The following is a 20,294-nucleotide window of genomic DNA, read 5'->3' as shown; positions in this document are numbered from 1 at the left end:
GTCGGTCCGAGGGGGGGTGTCAGGATTCCATCCCGTTTAGGTTTAGCGTCCCGACTTAGTCAGCCTATATATAGTTGGCCCCTGAGCCATCCTAATTGGACACTTGGCGCTTCCCGATTCTCTCATTTGGATTCTACCGCACATGTGATCCGTGTTTTAGCTAATCACCCAACTACTACACCAGCAAGTACGCAGCAAATACGCAGCAAGTATGCAGTAAGATATGCAGCAAGATATGCAGCAAGATATGCAGCAAGATACAGTAAGATACCCCAGTGAGATCTGTCAGTGTTCCAATACGCGCAGGAAGGTAGAACCGCGTGGGGAAGAGGGAGAGGGAGAGGGCATGAGCGCAGGCGCGGGTGTGGAGGCAGTCAGCTATCTAGCAGTCAAGCAAACAGTCAGTAATCTGGTGATCAGCCTTAAGATACGCAGTAGTGAGGTCGCGGAGGGCAAGGTCGCGGAGGGCGTGGGCGTGGGCAAAGCTGCAGGTAGGGGGGGGCTCACTACAATGGCATCCCAGAGGGCATGACAAGCGTTATTCAATTTTGAATGGAGGGTTCTGATTGGTTAAGAGAATGTATAATTAGATTGTAGAATTAGAACAAATTCAACCTGCGAATCCTATCATCAAATTTATATGGTAAATCGAATTGTTTTCATCCTCCGCTTCCCAATTCGCGGTGATCACATGACCAAACCTTACCCGATCGGGTAAGGGGGGTGTCGCTGGAACCTACGGGGTGTCGGTAAGGCGCCAGGGGGTGTCGCTATATCATCCCCCTATATATAAATATCATATAATGTATCTGAAATGTAATTGAAATAGTGCCTGTTCTGTATTATACTTTTTTGTATTTGAGTTTTGACATGCAGGATATGTGGCAGACTCCTGTATATGCATTGCTTTGGCATTGAGTAACCGTACCACTTTTCACCAGTCGAGCCAGAGCTTTGGTACTTCAGCATTTAGCTTATAATCAAATCCTATGCTGGGCTTGTATCTATTGGAGCTTTGGATGGCTCTGAACAAAACAAAAAGGTACAGTAGTAAGTTGTGACCCGGTACAGCTGCATAACAGACGCTCAGATATCTAGATCAACAGCCTCGCCGAATAAGGCAATAGTAGCTGGAGTGGAACGATGGCACGAGCCCCCGTCGAAAATCCCCTCTTCATGGAATGGAGTGGTACGAACCCTATTAGCTACCTATCGGAGCTATACCGGTGTGACTCCATTGCTGCATCTCCCGGACTTGTTGGCGACAACTGCATACAGCCTGCTTCTGTGGGCCGCACCCTTAGTGCTCCTGCATGTATACTGCATCTTTATCACATAATCTCTCGCGATTATTGGCATGCATTCATTGGTTTATGCTTACCTGCGAGGTTAGACTCAGTCAGACGAATTGTCTATGGTTTAGTTGTTGTTTTTCTTCCGCTGATCCCTTGCAGCTGTACTACATTCCGGGTTGTAGAAGGATGGATTGATACATCTGTGCATACTAATGGAGTAAAAGGCAGAAGCAAAAAGTAAAAATGTTCTTCACTAAGGTCTATTTGATCGACTTCCGGATATCTCTGTCCTTGCTTTGCCTGTAGATCTGTTTGTGTGCGGATGTCCTAAGGATGGTCAAAAACTTCAAACCAGCCAATAGGCCAGTGGCATTGTTAGCCTTAAGCAAAATACACCGCGTCGAATTTAACCATGGGCGATCTGAGCCGAGTCATGGAAGATGCCCCTGTCTTTGTCTTTGTGATTGATCACTTACAGCGCTTGCTTGCAGTGAGACCAACTATCAAGTGTGAGCAAGGGAAAATGCCCAATGAATCCTCAGGTCCCTGGCCAAGCAGTGCTGATTGGATGGACCTGTAAGTCCGCCAGATTGCCGACATCGTGAGGTTGTACAAAATGTTCTCAACTCCAGTATCTGCAAAGGCATAAACCCATTACCTATCAAATCCTTGCATATCCAACAGTATCCTCTAGGCAAGCATCTGCAACATGCTGTTAAACAGTACTGCTTTGGAACTACAAACTAGCCCCTTGCTAACGAAGTTGCAGTTCATATATAACTCCTATGCAAAAATTGCACACAGCAATTTAACAGATTGTATGAACTGAAGGTGCTTCAGATAGTTTCTTGTATAGCAAATTGAAATCATCTGAAGCCCCATCCAGGACTGACTTAGATCGTCAGACACAACTCCAGCAGTCACTTCACATTTTATCTTCGCCTCCAGAAGCTGAGAGATTATCTACTTCGATTCTAGCCCGCAAAATGCGCGTTGCAGTTGTTGGCGGCGGTCCCTCCGGACTTGTGGTGCTCAAGTACTTGACGACTGTACACAATTTCCAGCCTGTGGATCCAATCGAGGCTCAACTCTTTGAGGCGGAAGACAGTGTTGGTGGTACTTTTACATACCGCACCTATGAAGATGCTGAGGTGAGCCTGCTGATATATGAATTTCGCGTTTCTATAAAGCTCATACCTACTGGTGTTTAGCTTGTGTCATCGACAGAACTGACAGCCTTCTCCGATTTCCGCTGTAACGGTGGCCCAGACTATCTGCCTGCGTTGTCGTACATCAAGTATCTGAACGACTACTGCACACGCTTCAATCTTTGGCCCCATATCAAACTATCCACTTGCGTGACCCGCGTTCAACGACGTCAAGGAGGCGGTCATACTGTCACATTCACTTCCAAAGATGGTGAGACCGGTCTGTGGGAGTGTGATGCGGTTGCCATCTGCTCCGGACTACACGTGAGGCCCAACATCCCAGATATCGATGGTCTCGAGAACGTACCCGTTATTTTCCACTCTTCTAAATACAAGAAAAGGGAGCAGCTGGGAAATGGCAATGTGTTGATATTGGGGACTGGGGAGACTGCGATGGACATTGCCTATTTTTCCGTCACCTCCGACAAGACAAAATCTACAACCATCAGCCACAGAGATGGTTTTGTGATAGCCACCAAGGTAAAAGGCCTCCACCTTTCTTGGCTTGTTTTTTATTCCGTCCTGATGCTAATATGGAAGTGACATTGGCTATAGAGGACCCCTGGAGTGACCCTATTCGGTAGAGGAGGTTCAGGCTTAAAGGACAATGGTGTCCCAAGTGACGTTAGCACGCCCACCTTGTTCGCGCTCTCCTGCATCCATCCAAGAGTTAGGAATTCCGATTATTGGAATGTGATCCAGAAAGCCGTTGTCAAGACAGTATGGTGGTTGATGACTGGGACAACCTTGGGTTACAATCAATGGGTCGGGACACTTCCTGACCAAGACTTTGGAAAATTCCGCTGTAAGCACAAGTTCCCTCCAATTGAATCGCTTCTCTGATTATATTCTTCAGTCTTCTACACCAAATCGAGCAGGGCTATGCCCTACATCAGTGCCCCCTATCGGTCGAGAAATATGCTGCAGCGAATTCGATCTGCTATCATCGAGTCCCCGGTGCCTGATACCGCTGGCAAGAGGATCGATCTGGCTCCGTGGCCGGAATATATTGATCCCAAGGGAGTCGTACATTTCAGAAGGACTAACCGCCCGGAATCCAAGATGTTCGAAAATAGTTCGTACAAGCCTGATGTGGTTGTTCTTGCGACCGGGTACACCCAACAGTTCCCTTTCATTGATGACAGTTACCCCCTGCCGGACGAGGCCGACGTGCGCGGTATCTGGAAGACTGGAGATGAGACAGTGGGGTTCATTGGCTTTGTCAGACCAAGTTTTGGTAAGTTAAGGATATTCATGCAATGCTTCCCTCATCTCTGTTTGACTCCACTGGGGCAAACTCAACTGACCGCGCCTCACCCTCTGCAGGTGCAATCCCACCCCTTGCTGAGATGCAATCCCAGCTTTGGGTGCTCTCATTGATCAACAAAATCCCGAAGCCACTCGGACCCGCACGGAATTACCTTCTTGAGAATAATCCTAGCTGCCGTATCCAGTACGGTGTAGAGCATGATGCGTATGCTTACCAACTTGCGTGTGATGTTGGCGGAGCGGCATCATTCCTAGAGGCGCTCTCTCGCGGCTGGAGAGTCTGGGTGGTTTGGGCCCTTGGAGCCTGTCCAAATACAAAGTTTCGCTTGGTCGGTCCCTGGAAATGGGGAGGCGCCGAAGAGGTTATCAAGACGGAACTCTTTGCGACTGTCAAACGACGAGGGAATATTTTCGGTGGGTACCATAGCAATATCAAGATTACGAAGTTATGCTAATCCCCTGCCAGGACGAATCTTGGAATTGGTCGTTCTGTTTGTGATGACTGTCCCGGCGACCCTGTTGCTCTACCTTACGGATGGAATATCTGTTATCTGCGAGGGTGTGAAGTCGCTCAGTACATGATGTTTCCTCTTGCTTTTGCATGGTGGCTACAATGATGGTCCACTCAAGTGACGACTAGGCTTCTTGACTCCGTCTCTACTGGGTTGATGAGGGCCCAACCGACATCTGGAACAGAAAGAACCAGGGGTGAGAGGGATCGTCGATATGACTGAATCTTTATAGGATTTGACTATCATAAACTATCAATTTTGGGTGTGGTCAGCTAATTCGCTCGCTCTCTTCCTTCTCTCTCTCTCTTCTCAGCAGAGCTTGTAGTCTTTTGTCTCTGGGCCCCTAGATTCCTGTGCCCAGTAGGTAAGTCCTTCAATGACAGCATGGACGATGGAAAAACCTACACCATCATCGATATGTAGGAGGAATAGGAGCAGAGGCTTGTATACGGCTGTGTCAATATGCTGGCCAATTTTTCTGTCTTTGGAAGCTACATTGGTAGGAGCTCGTGACAATAAGTATTGCCAAGGAGTCTGCCGCAATGTGGTGCTTGATAATAAACAAAGTTCAGCTGCAGCGTTTTCTGTCGATGTGTGGTCTGATGACCTGCCCTGTTTGCCGCGCTTAGAGGAGAGGCGCAGGCTGCCAGTTCGTCCATTCATTACGAGGACTGAGTGGATAGCGATGGGAGTGGCCCATAATTCTCGCCAGGAGGAATCACTGGCAGTGCCTTCCAGCTTGAACAATTCGGACAAGAAGGCGAGGATGAAGCCTCTCCCGGCGAGATGCTCAAAATTAGGTCTTTGACTGTTGGTACTGGTGGAACGCTCCTGATATCAGAGGAGGAAATGTATACTAGCACGGCTAGTGATTGGCGCATATCTCATTGTTTTTGTAACAATTTATACTAGAATCCGTTCCACACAAATAGAGTGGAGTTCCATGTGCTGTGAGGCTTACCTCAATAGGAATCCGAAAAGTCGATGTAACCATTTTTATTCCTGAACTCTTATTCTACCAGACGTCTTATCGCCTCGGTGAAGAGCAACAGTTCAAGTCTGTCCCTGGGAACTGGAATTGGCTTCGTCAGCATCTAGATTTGACTTGAATGACTACCTCAACTGATTAGCAACTATATGGATTGAATGAGGATTTACCTATTTTTCTGCCCTGATTCGCAGGCGCAAAGTACGAAGCGCATGACAAAACCAGGTGTAGAGACCGCCATATTACTATTTCGCCGGCCAGTATAAGAATATTAAGGGATCACGAGAAATTTCGCCGTAGACGACTCCTATTTGGAGCTGGAGTGGCGGTGCCCATCACGTTATAACTTCGAGTCCAGAGGCACTTGTTTCAAAGGCAGAACATGCTGTCAAATAATGGCTGAAGTCAAGAATGATTGCGAATTGCCTGGTCATTAGATTGTACGGAGAATTGCTCCTATTACATCTAGTGTTTCAATTCACTGGAGACATAGAAGGGCTTAAAGTTCAAGATCAAATCATCCACATTCATCCAGATAGACGCACAGGATCAGTTTCCCTCAGTCTTAGAGCGTAAATGACCTTTCCTGTTCCGGAGCTAAAGATCTTCTCAAATAGTAATCTTTCATCGGCTTCATGAAACAGCTTTTCCCAATCGGACTGGGATCGATAAGCGCGGCTGAGGATGGAAATCATATGCAGCTGGTGGGCGCTGAATAGCGGAGAGAGTTCATTCTCGGGCTCAATTCCGTCACTCACCAAGCAAGTGGAATGGCCCGGCACCATTGCATTGGCAATATTCCTCAGGATAATCTTGCATGCCCTGCACCTAAGAGTAAGCAAAATTCTGGGAAAAGGTGGAGTTAAACAATCAATCCATCCTGCATACTTATCATGATGATCCATAAGCACTGAGTTCAACAGGTAGACATCAGCCCCTTTCACCGGCTGGGGGTCAAAAAAGTTGTGGCCTTGCCAGCTGATCCGATGCTCATCCCCAGCCTCATCGATTGGACTTAGATTTTTGACGGCATCCTCGTGGTCCTGAACAATGAATTGTATATGGCGGAATTGCCGCATCAATCGCCGACAGTGATGGCCTCTTCCTCCTCCTACATCCACGACCACTGCGCCATGGCTCAAGCTGGCAAAGGGGTAGGTCATCTCGAGACTCGGATCTAAGGCAGTGGCCTCCATCGCGGTATCAAAACGCGCACCACGGATGGTATCAATTTCGCGGATGTAGTCGTAAAACGTCCGAGAAGCTATGTAAATTTTAGTGTGTCATTCATCCTTGTGTGGGTAACGAATTCGACTTGAAGGAAATTCCTACTTCGAAAGGCTTTGCAAAAGCCAGCTTCATGAGGATTTTCATTGATTTGAAATTGGTTTCCTGCAAGACATTCGGTCATGTAAGCGGCAGCACGGAGGCCATCATCAACGCTGCCTCATGCAAGTGGCCTGATGTCAGACCCGGTGTCAAGCAGTAAGAAAGACTGCACATGGACTCTTACAGGAAGTGAATCCAAGCCGCCAGTGACTTGTTTAGCAGACTTCTTGAGAAGGCATTGTGACAATATTGGTCCGGTTCGACAGCCTCAAAGATGTAGTTCGACACCAGCTGGCTCATAACACACTCTTTTCCCAGACGAAGTGAATTAGCACACATCTTAGGGAAGAGCACCGACAAATATCGACTTACTGATGAGCTTCTTCGAGCCTCCCGTGTGTTGAACCAGGGTATCTAGTGATGTGGGGATATTGATTTGTATATGTTGGTGGAGATTCATTTCCAGGGCCAGAGATATTGCAACACTTGTACTATAGCCCATGGCAATTTTTGTCATCCAAAGTTCGGGCATGGTCAGACAGGCTGACAGTTCATTGCAAGCGGTGATGATCCTCTGGAACTTGTCACCCAGGAAACTGTCCTGCTGAGAAGAGTGTGTACGAAGCGATTGAGCCTCCTGTGTTATGCACTCTACCAGGCTCAGCATCTGGCTGATTTGATCGGTGTGTTGAGACATTTGTAGGATTAACGTTTTATCGTGTCGTATACTGTTTCAGTAAAGTGGATGTGGTCAGGGAATGGATGCGAGAGGGGTTGCAATCGATATTAAGACCTGAGTTCGACTGGAGACATCATCTCTTGTTTTGCTAAGGAGGACATTATACCAAAGTTTGATGAAAATCATGTATCCTATGGCGATCCATGCAAGGTGTGGCTACCTGGTGGTGGGGGATTACATCTGCATGGCACATCTAGTTCAAAAATTACGTCCTTTAGCATAGAATAACATATTATAATCATGCATAGTGATTGTCACAATGGCTTGACTGGTCATTGCTCAGGCCACTGTTGTATTATATTTAATGCTGTCAACCACTCTTATTCGGTACATACCTATGCACAGATCCACTCCCCTCCCCCCTTTTTTCCTTCCCTTTTTCTCTTTTTTGCTTTTTCCATCTATGAAGTGAAAATTGAAAAATGAGTTTTATACTTCGTCTCGGCTGGATCCATGGTGGTGCTTTCCTTTGGACCAGGCTCAGCTGCCCACTTTTGTTGATAGTGCTACACCTGATGCAATGCAGCCAAGTCACAAGCACCATGCGTGGGGACCATTTGGTCAGGTAATCCTGCATAAGTTTTAGTTTACTGGTCCTAACCTAGGTACTCCATGTCTAGATATCTGCCTTGAGAAGATTGATACCCAGATGAATAACTTGCCTCAATGGGCTCAAGGAGAAGCAAACAATCTTCTGGCACTGTACCCTTGCACATTGAATCACACCGCTCTTTCAGCTCAACTTTTGTTTGTAGTATGGATATAGTTCGCAATCCCCGTTGAAGGACTCTATTCTCAATGGAACTGGATTTGCCCTTTCACATTATGTCCTGGACACATCTCTGACAGTGGCCTAATGAACTCTACTGTTCAAATAGATTTACTGCAAGCTTGGTCCAGATAGCAGGGCCCTTCCTGTAAGTTGACAAACTTGGGATCCAGGTCCAGTTTTCCGCCCTGGGGGATGTTGCGAGGAAGATACCCCTGGCCAGACTCGATTGCCTCCCTGACTCTTGCATATTCCTGATACGCATATAGTTGAGAGTTATGCCAAAAAATCCAAGCACGACGATAGCTTTTATACAGACTTGAATCTTCGGATATAGCAGCCCAATCCTGGCTATAATGTAAGTCGTGCATCGTTTTGCTTGCCTCCTGGATGGTGGTAGCTCGTGGTTTTCTGGAGCTTCAACTCAGACTATATCCTATCGAAGTAGAGATGGCGACCTAACTTATCATTTCGCAATCTGGAATGCCAGAGGAACATTATTTTTGCTACTCAATTCAAGGGAGATGGCAATCACCGCTGCATCTTCAATGGCTTGGCTAGCACCTTGGCCAATAACAGGAAGGAAAGGGTGTGCTGCGTCGCCGATAATGATCGTCCTTTTCTCTGGGGACAGCCACCTGGACAAGGGACTTCTGGATGCGAATGGTGGACCATTTTATTGTTGGGGACATGCTTGAGCATGTTTCTCAGTTTGCCTTGCACCCCCCAGCCTTCCATAAGCCCGACTAAATCATGCACATTGTCAGGCGGTCTTCCTAGCTTTTCCCGAGCGTAATCGACCTATAGACCATGGTGAGATATTGGTACAAGCAAGAGGGAAAGCAGCAGATAAACTCGGGACATCATTACATTATACATAGCTGCCATCGCCATTTCCTGACCATTTGCAAAGGAGGCGAATCCGATTTCAAGCCCGGGGCCCATGAATACCTTGCCTGAATCCGTTGTGCCTTCCATAATCCATTTAATCTCGGGAATATCACCCAACTCTGCTGTTTGGAACGACGTCCGGAAGACGTATTGACTGGTCAATATGACTGCCGAGTCCTCTCCGAGGATGCTTTGTCTTCCAGTACTGTTAATCCCATTGCAGCAAATGACGCAGTCTGCCGTGAAGCGGTCTCCGCTCACCGTCTCAATGCCAGCTTCGTCATGGCTCTCCCAATAATGGGCCACTGCGGCGTCTGGACCGACGCTTAGGTCAATGCCCAGGGTCTGTGCATGCTCGAAAAACGTCGATGCTAGCCTGGATCGAAGGGCCCAGTAACCGTCATTCCTTTGATACCCGGTCTTATCTGCCCATACCCAGTGAATCGCCCTCTAATCTATATCAGCTTCTGCTCTGCGGACGGAGAAACTGGGGTTGAAGAATTCCGACTTACGCACGAAAGTCCGAACGTCCACCTTGTCAAACGCGCTTACTGTATGGCCTTTTTGATGACACTCGATGGCAGCCGCCAGACCACCCATCCCGAGGCCCACAACGATTACCTTAATTCCAGACGAATTTGGAGGGGCCACCTCAGAAGGACCAGAGCCGGAGATTGCCATTTCTGATTATTTGTGATCGTAATGAAGAGAAGAGGAGAGGCGAACAGCCTGAGTTATTAAAATAATTGATTCAGCTTGGGACTCCAAGGTCTGGCTTTACACGTGGTCATTAACTATGAGAAAGAGGTTGGGAATATTAAAGAGAACATCTAGGGCAAACTAGGCCACTGCTCACATTCTATTATTACTCCATAGTACATTGCTTCTCCCAAATCGAGATCCACACGATGATCACAAGCCATAGAAGCACATTCTACTTGATAAAATGACTGACAGGGATAAATAGCAATTAAAGCATATGTAGTGTGTGATAATACAGCCAGAAGTACTCAGAATATACATAACGCATCGACAAACATATGCCGATCGTCTACTTTCCCCTGTTAAGGTAATCGCTGCCATCTACCTTGCCCACATCAACCAAGCGCCGGTTGAGAGCTTGCATGCTAAATAATCCAAGTGCGGATCTACTTGTCTGCTTTTCAGCTGGTCCAGCGTTTCAGGTGATTGATGCAGTGCACGATATGTGATGTTATCCCGTCGAGGATCAAGAATCTGGCTATGCGTGACATTCAGTAAGTAGCCTGCATATGGATTACCCAGCTTTTAGTTCCACTTCGTAGCAAGCCAATATGCTGTGACCTAGCACCTTCTGTCCATTCCTAGGGTTGGGTTTCATAGATTAAACCCATGAAAACGGGATCTCGAGTCCTCCAAGTCATGCAGATTCGACAAAGGGACTTGGCAAAATCACATTTAGGGACATTTTCAGCTGACGGTAGAGTAACCGTAATTTTTTCCTAAACAAAAAAAAGAAGTGCCCAGTCAGCAACCGAGAATTTCATTTGACATGATGTGCTATCTAGCTCGCTTAGAGAGCCTTGGTCAATACAGAGAAGTATGATAGTTACTAGCCCAACAAAAAATCCCTAATGACAATTCATGGATCTCGCAGAGGATTGGCTACAGTCGGATTGAGGCTGTACGGGACTGAGCCTCACTGGCACCGGTTTCTTGTCCCATGCACCCCATACCTTTTGGCCGGCGAACCAATCTTTTCCCTCAGTGCAGACCTCGATATCAAAGTGCAGCAAAAGCCTACTCACCACCAGCCGAGTCATGTAGTTTGCCATACTATAGACCCCAGTGTGGGGCGGGGCGCTGTCAGTAACAGATTCAGATACCACCACGTGGAGAGTGGGGCGATGAGAAAACTCACTCCTGACCTAAACAGCTCCGAGGCCCTAGAGAGAAAGGTTGAAAAGCAGCTTTGTTATCGCTGGAAAAGCAAACATCCGCGTCCATGAGCCAGCGCTCGGGACGGAAAGCATGCGGATCGTAGAAGTTGGCGGTGGATCGTTGTGTGCTGAAGGGGGAAGAATACACTCGAGTTCCTGCCGGCACCCAGCGGCCCGAGATCTCGGCTCCAGGCCTCGGGACGACGCGCGGCATGGGAATGGGCACCGCTGGATAGATGCGGTGAGCCTCCTTGATACAGGCGTCAAGGTATTCCAATTCCCGCAACTTCTTCATGTTAATGTCAGAGCTGGTCCGGAAGGCGCTGCGGATCTCTTGGGTTAATCGCTTCATCACCGCAGAATGCTGCCCGAGGAGTACTAGAAGACCGCTCAACAATGTAGTGGTAGTGTCACTTCCGGCGAACATAAAAAGTGGGGTATTGGCGCGGAGCTCTCCCTTGGTCAACGTCCTCTTTTCAGGTGCATGGAAAGCAAGATGGACGATGTCTGGTCGATCTGATTCCACCGCCAGGCGTTGTTCGAGTCGCTCGTTGGTGAACCGGAAGTACGCATCTCTCTGCTTTTTGATATACCCAGACGGAATGAGCCTGGAGAACATCATGACCCAAGGAAAGTCCATGAGTGTCGCCAGCATCTGCGACGACCGGATATAGCCGAACTGACTCTTCACCCAGGGAACATGTGTTGGCTCCTCGAGGAGGCGAAGGGATTCCCCAAAGTGAAAATCGGCAATAATATCAAAGAAAAGAAATGAGAACATGTCCACCATGTTGACTTGCTGGCCTGCTGCTCCGTAGAGCCTAGCGATGAACTTGTCCACATAGCTTGTGATTAGGGGCTCTTGGGAGGCCAACGCCTGGTTGGAGAAGAAATGAGTATACGCACTGCGCATACGCATGTGGTCCGCCTCGCTGGCGGTGACCAACGAGGATACACCGGTTCCTTCTTCCATGGATGCAAAACCAGCTAGATCCCTCGGCATGCCAGCGCGTCGCGTGGGATGGGATCCGTAGATATCTCTCCACGACTGCGCGTCCGCATAGCTGAGCTCGTTTGGACCAACCCGGACGACGGATCCGTATCTGTCATGCAGCGCTTTGAGCCAGGCGGTTGAATTGCCCAAAATCACGGCATACGCGATGGGAATTTGGCTGGCGGCCATAGCTGTTGGTCCGGGATACCGTCTAAGCGGGTGGAGGTATACATTGTAGAGGAGACTCAGGAAATACGACTGGTACAATTCATGCAGGCGTTAAATCTCTCGCCATCTAGGCGTTGTTAGACCATGGAAAGTGATGCTTACAATGATTAGCACAGCCAGAGCAACTTTGACACTGAACCAGTCCAATATTTGCGCCATGTTTGGTTACCCGAAATAACCTAAGAAATCAAGATAGAGGAAAGGTAGGTAATTGTTATAAGATGCGTTCAATGCTGGCATTGACGTAGTTAATATGATCGTTTATTATAAAACCCTATGGCAGGGGGAAGTACTTGAGAAAAGGAAAACACAAGCAAACAACGCATGAAAAGAGACACGAGAATGGCGGAATAGGGAAATGAAAAATACCGAGTACAAAACCATTAATAGTAATTATGCAATATATGTATATCAGACAAGATTGTGAGTGAACACTCATGTAATATCCTAAGAACCAGTCAGATCAGAGCTGAAAGATAGTGGAGAGAGATACCACATTATCACAGTTGCACATACGGACATACCTAATTCACAGAGGACTATTTTTGAGATCATCTCAAAAATCAATTAATCATGTATAGTAAATGATGGGTCCGTGCATTGCTGCAGACAGAAATATGTAGACCAACAATCAGCCAGCCACCAGTACAGGGCTTCAGGTCACTTGTGTAATTGTCCGGACTCCGGAGTAGCCAGACCAGTTTAGGAGATAAATTGACTTACTGTTAGTCAAGCTTGCAAGGTGGGAAGTTGTGATACTGCCTGTTGGTTGCTGGCTTGGCAGGACGATAGCAGGTTCTTCAGGAATACGACTATGCTGTTCGAGATAGCTTCATTTATTCCCAATCAGAGAGTAGCTAATCTGGTCGAATATTAAGATTGTTTGTCTAAACACAGGGATTCTCTTCATTTCTCAGAATATGTGTGTCTTTGTTTCGCGGATTAAATAGGTCCTGGATAGTTCCTATACTGGCCCAAGATTAGCCACTCCGGCGTTGCATATCTATACTTGACATAGACTCCAAATTCTTCTGTGTTTGTCTTCATTCTAAGGATCTCATGTTGTCTCTCGCGTGCTCTCTTTGACAAAATGTGGCCTCTACAACGAGAGTTGCTCAGTTAACATTTCATTGGTGTTCACTCTGGGCGTTGAATCATTTACAGACTGAGAATGACAACTGATCCCCAATTTAGTCCTAGAGAAGAAGAAAGTTGTTTATCTGTCCTCCCCCGATGAACTGGGAGTCGTGATGGGACATTTAGCTAGTGGATATATCTTGGCATAATGAAAGAATAACAGATTCATTCACACAAAACCCAAGAAGGCATGTAAGACACTATAAATTTATACTCTCAAAACTCTCCACCTTATGCTGTGTCGATACCACATTCATAACTTTGATATGTGGCTCCTCATCAATAAACTGCACTGCCTGTGCCAGTTGGTTCAACAGCTGTTGCATCCTAGCCGGTTTGAGCATGTTCTGGTCATACATGGCTTGAACCACGGCTGATCCACTTGATACAGAGCACATGAGTAACAAAGCCGTCGGGAAGCCCATATTCTTATGCTGCCATGTGCGCGCAAAGAAATAAGATGTGCTCTGAAGCATCTCACCCTGCATGATTACAACAGTGGTTCGCAGTCTGCACGCTGCCGTCGCGTCTGGACTCAGCCTTCCTATCCGCACAGTATCGATATCTTCAAAATCCGACATTTCCATTAGTTGGTTGGCAACCTTTTGTTGGGCGTTTAGAAGCGTTTCCTCTCTATCTAACTGAATGCGCACGGGCAATATGCAAGTGGTTGGGCCCATCATCTCCATAATTCCCGACACAGGCGCCCCGCGTCTGATGAACGATCCGCCGAAGACGATATCAGAATCATCTATCTCGTGAGATATGGCAATTGCCAGAGCCAGATAGAGCTTAGAGGCGAGCGTTCCATGGTCCGAGGCTTCGATGGTGATCGGAAATCGGGCGTCCAGTTGAGAGTTGATTGTGGGTGTGTAGTTCGCGGACGGCAAGACGTGAGGAAAGAGTTTCTTGCTCTGGAAACCGGCAAATGTCTTCTTCCAGAACTGGACTGTGTCTGGTGAAGAGCGCCGTTCCCATCGCACAAACGGGCTATAGGGACGATATGGCAGGTCACGCCCCTCATATGCCTCTCTCAGCAGAGCAAACAGCTGAGCGAAGGAGAAAAGGTCGTATGCCACATGGTGGATCATGACGAGAAACCGATCCTGCAGCGTCGCTAGTCGTATTAATGGGTGGTTGAAGCCCCAGATGTCAAATGTGCCGTCATAATCACCGTTTCTGCTGTCAAGGCTCTCTACAGGGACGCTTGCTTGCTTGAGTACAACTTGAAGGAAGTCCCCATCCGTGCTACTGCTGCCCATGGGTACCAATCGCGTCCGTAGCATGGGATTAGCCTGCACTACCTTGTGCCACGCACTGATAAAACGGCCTCGATCGAGGTCCGGGTGCAGTTCACCTTCAAATAGGAGTGTGAAATTGCCCATATTTTGAAGGCACATTTGGACGATCAGTGCTTGCGGGCCAGAGCAGGGGTAGATGTCCTCGATCTCGTCAAAGGTGAGGCCACAGTCATTGCTCAAAGCCAGCATACGTCTCATCCGAGTCGTTTCGTCCTTACCCAGAAGTTCAAATGGCCCTGGGTTCGTAACCGCACTGGAGGATGCGGTCTCCCTCTTGATCACCGCCGCCATGTCCGCAAGCACTGGATGCTGGAAGATCTCCCGCACAGTGATAAAGAGCCCTTCCATCTGTAGCTCTCCGACCAACCGGATGGCCCGCAAGGAGTCGCCCCCTAGGCGCCACCAGTTGGAGTGGCGCCCGACAGTGGAAAACGAAGTTCGAAGGGTCTTTGTCCACAGTCTGCGCAGCGTCTCTTCCATTACGTTTCTGGGTGGGCTGAACCCGTCTTCGTCCCCGCGATAAGCGGCTAATCGCTCTGAGGGGAGCTGCATCACCATTTCCTGCAATGCCCGGCGGTTTGCCTTTCCCGATGTCGTGATGGGGATATGATCCACAGGGAAGAAGAGGCTGGGAACCATGTACCGGGGAAGCTGTCGTAGCAGAGCTGCTTCGGACTCTACAATGCGATTCTGGAAGTTCTTTGTCGGGGGTCGAAGGAGGGTGTTGTCAGAGATATGAGATTGATTCTCCTCGCCTTCTATGGTCTCCTTGACGAATGCAACCAGCCTAGAAGACTCCCCAGCACCAAAGAAGACGACCTCAGCGATGATATCCAGAGCACCTGGGAAGCACTTTCGCAGGTGATGCTCGATATCCTCCAGCTCAACCCGCTGACCGTTAATTTTGACCTGTGCGTCTTTGCGGCCCAGAAAGATAAGCGAGCCGTCGCGCTCGTACTGAACTAAATCGCCGGTCCGATAAACGCGAGACCTCTCTCCTCGTCGTAGGGACGACAACCAATCTGGGCTGACGAACGCGGCAGCCGTTCTGTCAGGATCATTGAGATACCCACGGGCCAGTGTCGGCCCTTCAATGGCCAACTCCCCGGGTGACCCTACAGGCATCAGAACCTCCGCATTTTCTGGATCTATAACCCAGAATCTCGCTGCCAAAGGGAATCCAATATTACCGGGCGCGTCAATTGACCTTGCTAAATCGAGATTAACCGCGCAAGTAACCGAACATTCGGCCGGGCCGTACTCACCCAGCAGCCGAACATACGGCGACCAGGTTTCAATGTCGGACCGGGCCACTTTCTCTCCCCCCAGGCCCAGCAGCTGCAGTGAAGGAACCGCGTCTGGTGAAAGTAGCCGAGCCACGGAGGAAGTGACAAAAGCACAATTCACCTGATGCTGGTTGATAAAACCCCGTAGGTTTTCCTGGCGATCTATCTCGGACGGCACGCAAATACACGCCCCGGCCATCAGGCTCAAGAGCTGGTCAGAGATACTGACGTCGAAGGCGTACGAGGAAAACTGCAGGAGGCGGGTTTGTGTCGTGAAAGGAATTAGCTCAATCTGCGCGATGGCCATGGTGGCAAACGCAGCATGCTCAATTACCACCCCCTTCGGCTTGCCAGTCGTTCCAGAGGTGAAGACAGCATAGGCGGCATTGCTAGGCTTGACGGGAGATCGGTGGCCCAATGGCGGCTCTATTCCTTCACCTGATGGTATCCAACTGTCGCCGTCAATGATGATCACCTTCGAGGATAGCTCAGATGCTGCCTTGGCACAGGAAATAGTAGCAACAAGCAATGGGGCAGCAACCTCACGGAAGATCTCTCCGAGGCGCTGAACTGGGTAGGATGGGTCGAGAAGCACAAAAGCCGCTCCCGCTCGGAGGATCCCCAGAATGGCCACCACCGTCCAGCGAGACTTCTCAAAGCAGATAGGAATGAATGTCTCAGGCCCAATCGCGTACTCATGAAGGAGGTGGGCCAACGCAGCAGAGTGGCGGTCGAGCTGTTCGTAGGTGAACTCCCCATCCCAAGCAGAGACCGCGATTTTCTCCGGATGCTGCTGGCAGCGTTGGAGGATGAGTTCATGTATACACAGATTAACCGATGCAATGGGCGTCTTATTCCAGTTTGACATTTGTTGATCAGAAGGGGTGGATCTCTGCCAGCCCTCTGGAAGTGCGATTGCTTCAACTCCAGGCATTCTGGCTGTGCTCTGTGTTGTATGCGGGGATAAAATTGCCTATTTGCCTCAATTTTGGTATATAACTCTGAAGACTTGACGGTTGTCAGGTGTGCGGCGTGGGCTTTGTTGTTTGTTAATCAATCATATAAATGATATAAATGATGTCTTCCAAAAGGGACGAAAATTCGCCGCATAGGCCGGTTCGGACCGTGGACACACTTTCTCCAGGTATTTTGCTCGACGCGTTTGCCTGGATTGCATATTGGCAAGCTTGCTTGCTAATCCCTCCTGTAAAGAAAATTACCTGGCACACGAATACAGGTAGCCCTTGCTGCAAGCATTGCGCTCATCACACAGGCCTTGCCTGCAGATTGGCAAATTTCAGGCAGTTTAATGTCGCCTCTGAGCTCATCACATCCTACAGTAGTCGGCGCTCATATGCAGATCACCAAGTGCATTCACGGCTAGATCACAATTACCAGAAGTGGAAATGTTATACGTGGGCCAGGGAGTGGCGATCAGCTGGTATCTAACAGTGATAAATTTTCAATCTCCTTCGTACTGCAGAAAGCCGAATGCGGTTGATCCCCTTTCACTAAGAACAAAGAGAAAGGCCATGGATAGTATGTACATGTACTGGCCTGTGTAAAATTTCGACTATTACCTGAGCGTTGAGGGGCCGACTCCGGGGTGGCCAACTATTGTCTTGCCGATGTATGGACTATGATAAACTAAAGATCATAGAATACACGCATAGGACTTTCTGTCTCGATCTTTCAACTCCTCAAATCCATGCTTTCTTTGAGAAAGAAAGGCATAGCAAAAGACTACCATGTAGGACCTTTGCCATACACCGCTCTCTCACAGATATATATCTTAATCGGGCAGGAACCAGGCGTCTAGTCACGCACCGTGACAGGTAAGTCCGGGTCTACGGGCTGATGCTGGCTTTGACCCTTCCCATGATAGCGTGCGAGTCTTTTTCCATGGCTGCCCAAGTCCGTTCAATGATCTGGTGACTTTCAGGGCTGCGGGATTTGAATACAGCCTCAAAGGGCGATGGGGGGCAGGTGACACTCTGCTGCATATCCCATGGGTCTACCTCCACCTTCTTGCCCATCTTGTACGCTGGAGAAATGTTGAAGGCCCAAAGTATGCGGGCAATCACAATAAGCAATGAGTTGAAAGCAACGTGACGGCCGATGCATGCCCGGCGGCCGAATCCAAACGCCGCCAGAGGCAGATTAGTGTTTAAAATCCACCGCTCTGGCCGGAACTCAGTCGCCTGATCGAATATCGCCTCGTCCAGGTCCATCGCCCAGTGGTTGGGGAGGATGATGGCATCTTTGGGAATCCGATAACCCATGTATTCGTCGTCTTCATTGGTGGAGTGAGGGAATCCCAACGGAGTCAGTGGCCTCCAGCGTAGACATTCCAACGCAACGGCGCGGATGTACGGTAGTTGCTCCAAATCGTCAACAGTGGGAAGACGTTGCAGTCCAACTACACGGTCGACCTCTGCCTGGGCGGTCTTCATCGCCTCTGGAGCGGTCAGAGCTGCCAGAACGAAGACGGCCAGTACGCCCGTGGTCGTATCACTTCCGGCTTCAAACAGGATCCCCAGCACATATGAGAGCTCATCGGGTGAAAGTGCTTGAGCCTCTTTCTGCTCAAGCGCTTCCTGAACCCAGTTCCAGGACGGGCTTTGGCGCCCTTTATCCAAGAGCTCAGTGTAGAAGGAAACAGTCTTGCGGTGGGCCTGCCTTCCTCGACGCTTCCACGGTGCCATCCACTCCGGGAGTCGGTTCAATCCCGGGAAAAGCTCCACTAGAGGTAAATTAGATATGAGTTTCGTGAGGTCGTGCGTGAGAGTGTGCATTGTTGTGATCTCAGGCGCATCAGGCGTTTCCAGCCGCTTGCCGTACGCCATAGTGCACATTAGACTCGACGAAAAGCGCTGAAACAGCGCGGCAAACCCATTATCCGTGAGAAGGTCGTGTAAAAGATGCAGACTCTCTCCGTCCTGGACTAGTAGATAGTGCTTCGCCCAGTTGGCCCGGAGGAACGCCGTTTGAATTCGACGATGAGTCTGCCATTGCGGACCGTACGGCATCATGGCTGTGTGGAACCCATTACTCACACATTCGTTTGCAATGATTAACCGAGGGCGGGAGCTATACAACTTGCTGCGCCTGTCAAGCAGTTCCCGGGCGACGCTATGAGACCCGATGGACAAGATGGTCCTTTGGCCGTATTTTAGACAGATGATGGGTCCATACATTTTGTGCCATTCCTGAAACTTCCGCCAAGGGGCCTTGATAGGAGTTTGATGGGCATTCCCCAGTATGGGCAAAGGCCTCGGGCCTGGAGGTAGCGGAAGTTTCGACTTGTTGTTGCTTGCTAGAAGATTGCATGCTCTCCAGATGATTAAGAAGGTCAACAAGAGGAACAAATATGAGGGACAGTCCAGGACAATCATTGTTTTAAGGCAAAAAGGAGTGCAAACTTAAACAAGTCTTGGAGTCTTCCCACGTATTCGCTAATAGACACAATTCATCCTTCAGCTTTATAGAAGCCGTGCGTAGGACTACTACCTGGCTGAGCCCGTACCAAAGTGCAAAAATTGTTTACAGAATGCTGAAATGACAAAAATGGAAATAGCCCCCCTCCAAAGAAAACAAACAAAAGGACAATTAAATAATAATAATAATAATAATAAATGGAATAGAATAAAATAGAATAAAATAGAATAAGATATATTAATCTCAAAACAAAATAGACAGGTCTGTTTTTTCTGTCTTGCTGCAATGTTTGACAGCATGGACTTTGGCCAAGGAGGCTACAAGACCAACTCTCAATTGACCGCGCCGAAGGAGGCAACAGAACATCTGTCGTCCGCGCATGATTTTCAATTATCAAGACAGATTTGTGATATGCGCCAGTAATGAGAGAGTTCATCAGCCTTTCTCCTCAATGCTCAGCCAGCCATACTTGCAGGTTGCAAATGTCTGACGGGCAGAGGAAAAAGCAATGAGTTTCAAACCTAACATCGGCTGAATTTAAAGTCTGATTATTTCCATACCCAGCTTAGCCAATTTTGCAGGTGAGAGGCTACTTTTTAATGCATCCTCTGCTGAGATTCCACGGACGTTACACAAAAACAGCATATCACGGTGATCCGCGAATAGGGCTTCATGCGAGAAGAGGTCAGAATGCAGAGTGATTGCTCGGCTTCCACAAACCCACACCTCCTCGATTTATTGAATCTAGAACTAAATGCTATTCTGAGTGATCGCTCCAGTCTGCTTGGTTTTTATTGCTTGAAAAGGGAAATGCAGATAGTTCCCTTGGGAGTGCTGATACTTACTGAGCTCAGCTCACATGTACAATTGCATACTGGTATGAAGGATATTTGTAATTCTCAATCATAACTTGCCACTGGTGCTTTTCCAGAGCACATGGTGGTCCATAGGAAGATGAGACTGCTCATTCTTACTTAACCGACTCAGTTGC

The 20,294-nt window shown here is 48.5% G+C and overlaps 6 protein-coding genes across 6 annotated transcripts; 1 reads left to right on the top strand and 5 right to left on the bottom strand.

Annotated features, from left to right (window-relative positions):
- Positions 1-2,281: 2,281 nt before the first annotated feature.
- On the top strand, positions 2,282-4,354 carry CDV56_104747 (uncharacterized protein; the record flags this gene model as incomplete). Its single annotated transcript, XM_026758366.1, has 6 exons — positions 2,282-2,446; positions 2,507-2,983; positions 3,059-3,308; positions 3,360-3,740; positions 3,830-4,186; positions 4,239-4,354. 6 exons carry the CDS (start codon positions 2,282-2,284, stop codon positions 4,352-4,354), a joined length of 1,746 nt encoding a protein of 581 aa, XP_026611146.1.
- A 1,445-nt stretch (positions 4,355-5,799) lies between these two features.
- CDV56_104500 (uncharacterized protein) lies at positions 5,800-7,298 on the bottom strand (the record flags this gene model as incomplete). The annotated part of the gene is made up of 3 exons (XM_026758119.1): positions 5,800-6,100; positions 6,161-6,536; positions 6,974-7,298. 3 exons carry the CDS (start codon positions 7,296-7,298, stop codon positions 5,800-5,802), a joined length of 1,002 nt encoding a protein of 333 aa, XP_026611145.1.
- A 1,342-nt stretch (positions 7,299-8,640) lies between these two features.
- CDV56_104264 (FAD-dependent oxidoreductase) lies at positions 8,641-9,681 on the bottom strand (the record flags this gene model as incomplete). Its single annotated transcript, XM_026757883.1, has 3 exons — positions 8,641-8,910; positions 8,980-9,425; positions 9,513-9,681. The coding sequence occupies 3 exons, from the start codon at positions 9,679-9,681 to the stop codon at positions 8,641-8,643; spliced, it is 885 nt and encodes a 294-aa protein (XP_026611144.1).
- A 1,215-nt stretch (positions 9,682-10,896) lies between these two features.
- Positions 10,897-12,102, bottom strand: CDV56_104024 (cytochrome P450; the record flags this gene model as incomplete). The annotated part of the gene is made up of 1 exon (XM_026757643.1): positions 10,897-12,102. The coding sequence occupies one exon, from the start codon at positions 12,100-12,102 to the stop codon at positions 10,897-10,899; it is 1,206 nt and encodes a 401-aa protein (XP_026611143.1).
- Positions 12,103-13,478: 1,376 nt separating this feature from the next.
- CDV56_103550 (uncharacterized protein) lies at positions 13,479-16,799 on the bottom strand (the record flags this gene model as incomplete). Its single annotated transcript, XM_026757169.1, has 1 exon — positions 13,479-16,799. One exon carries the CDS (start codon positions 16,797-16,799, stop codon positions 13,479-13,481), a length of 3,321 nt encoding a protein of 1,106 aa, XP_026611142.1.
- A 913-nt stretch (positions 16,800-17,712) lies between these two features.
- CDV56_103311 (cytochrome P450) lies at positions 17,713-19,062 on the bottom strand (the record flags this gene model as incomplete). The annotated part of the gene is made up of 1 exon (XM_026756930.1): positions 17,713-19,062. One exon carries the CDS (start codon positions 19,060-19,062, stop codon positions 17,713-17,715), a length of 1,350 nt encoding a protein of 449 aa, XP_026611141.1.
- Positions 19,063-20,294: the final 1,232 nt, after the last annotated feature.

Source organism: Aspergillus thermomutatus, assembly GCF_002237265.1.
Source record: "Aspergillus thermomutatus strain HMR AF 39 chromosome Unknown NODE_248, whole genome shotgun sequence".
Taxonomy (NCBI): domain Eukaryota; kingdom Fungi; phylum Ascomycota; class Eurotiomycetes; order Eurotiales; family Aspergillaceae; genus Aspergillus; species Aspergillus thermomutatus.
Note: the sequence above shows the minus strand (reverse complement) of the source record. Positions and strands in the feature narration are given on the sequence as shown.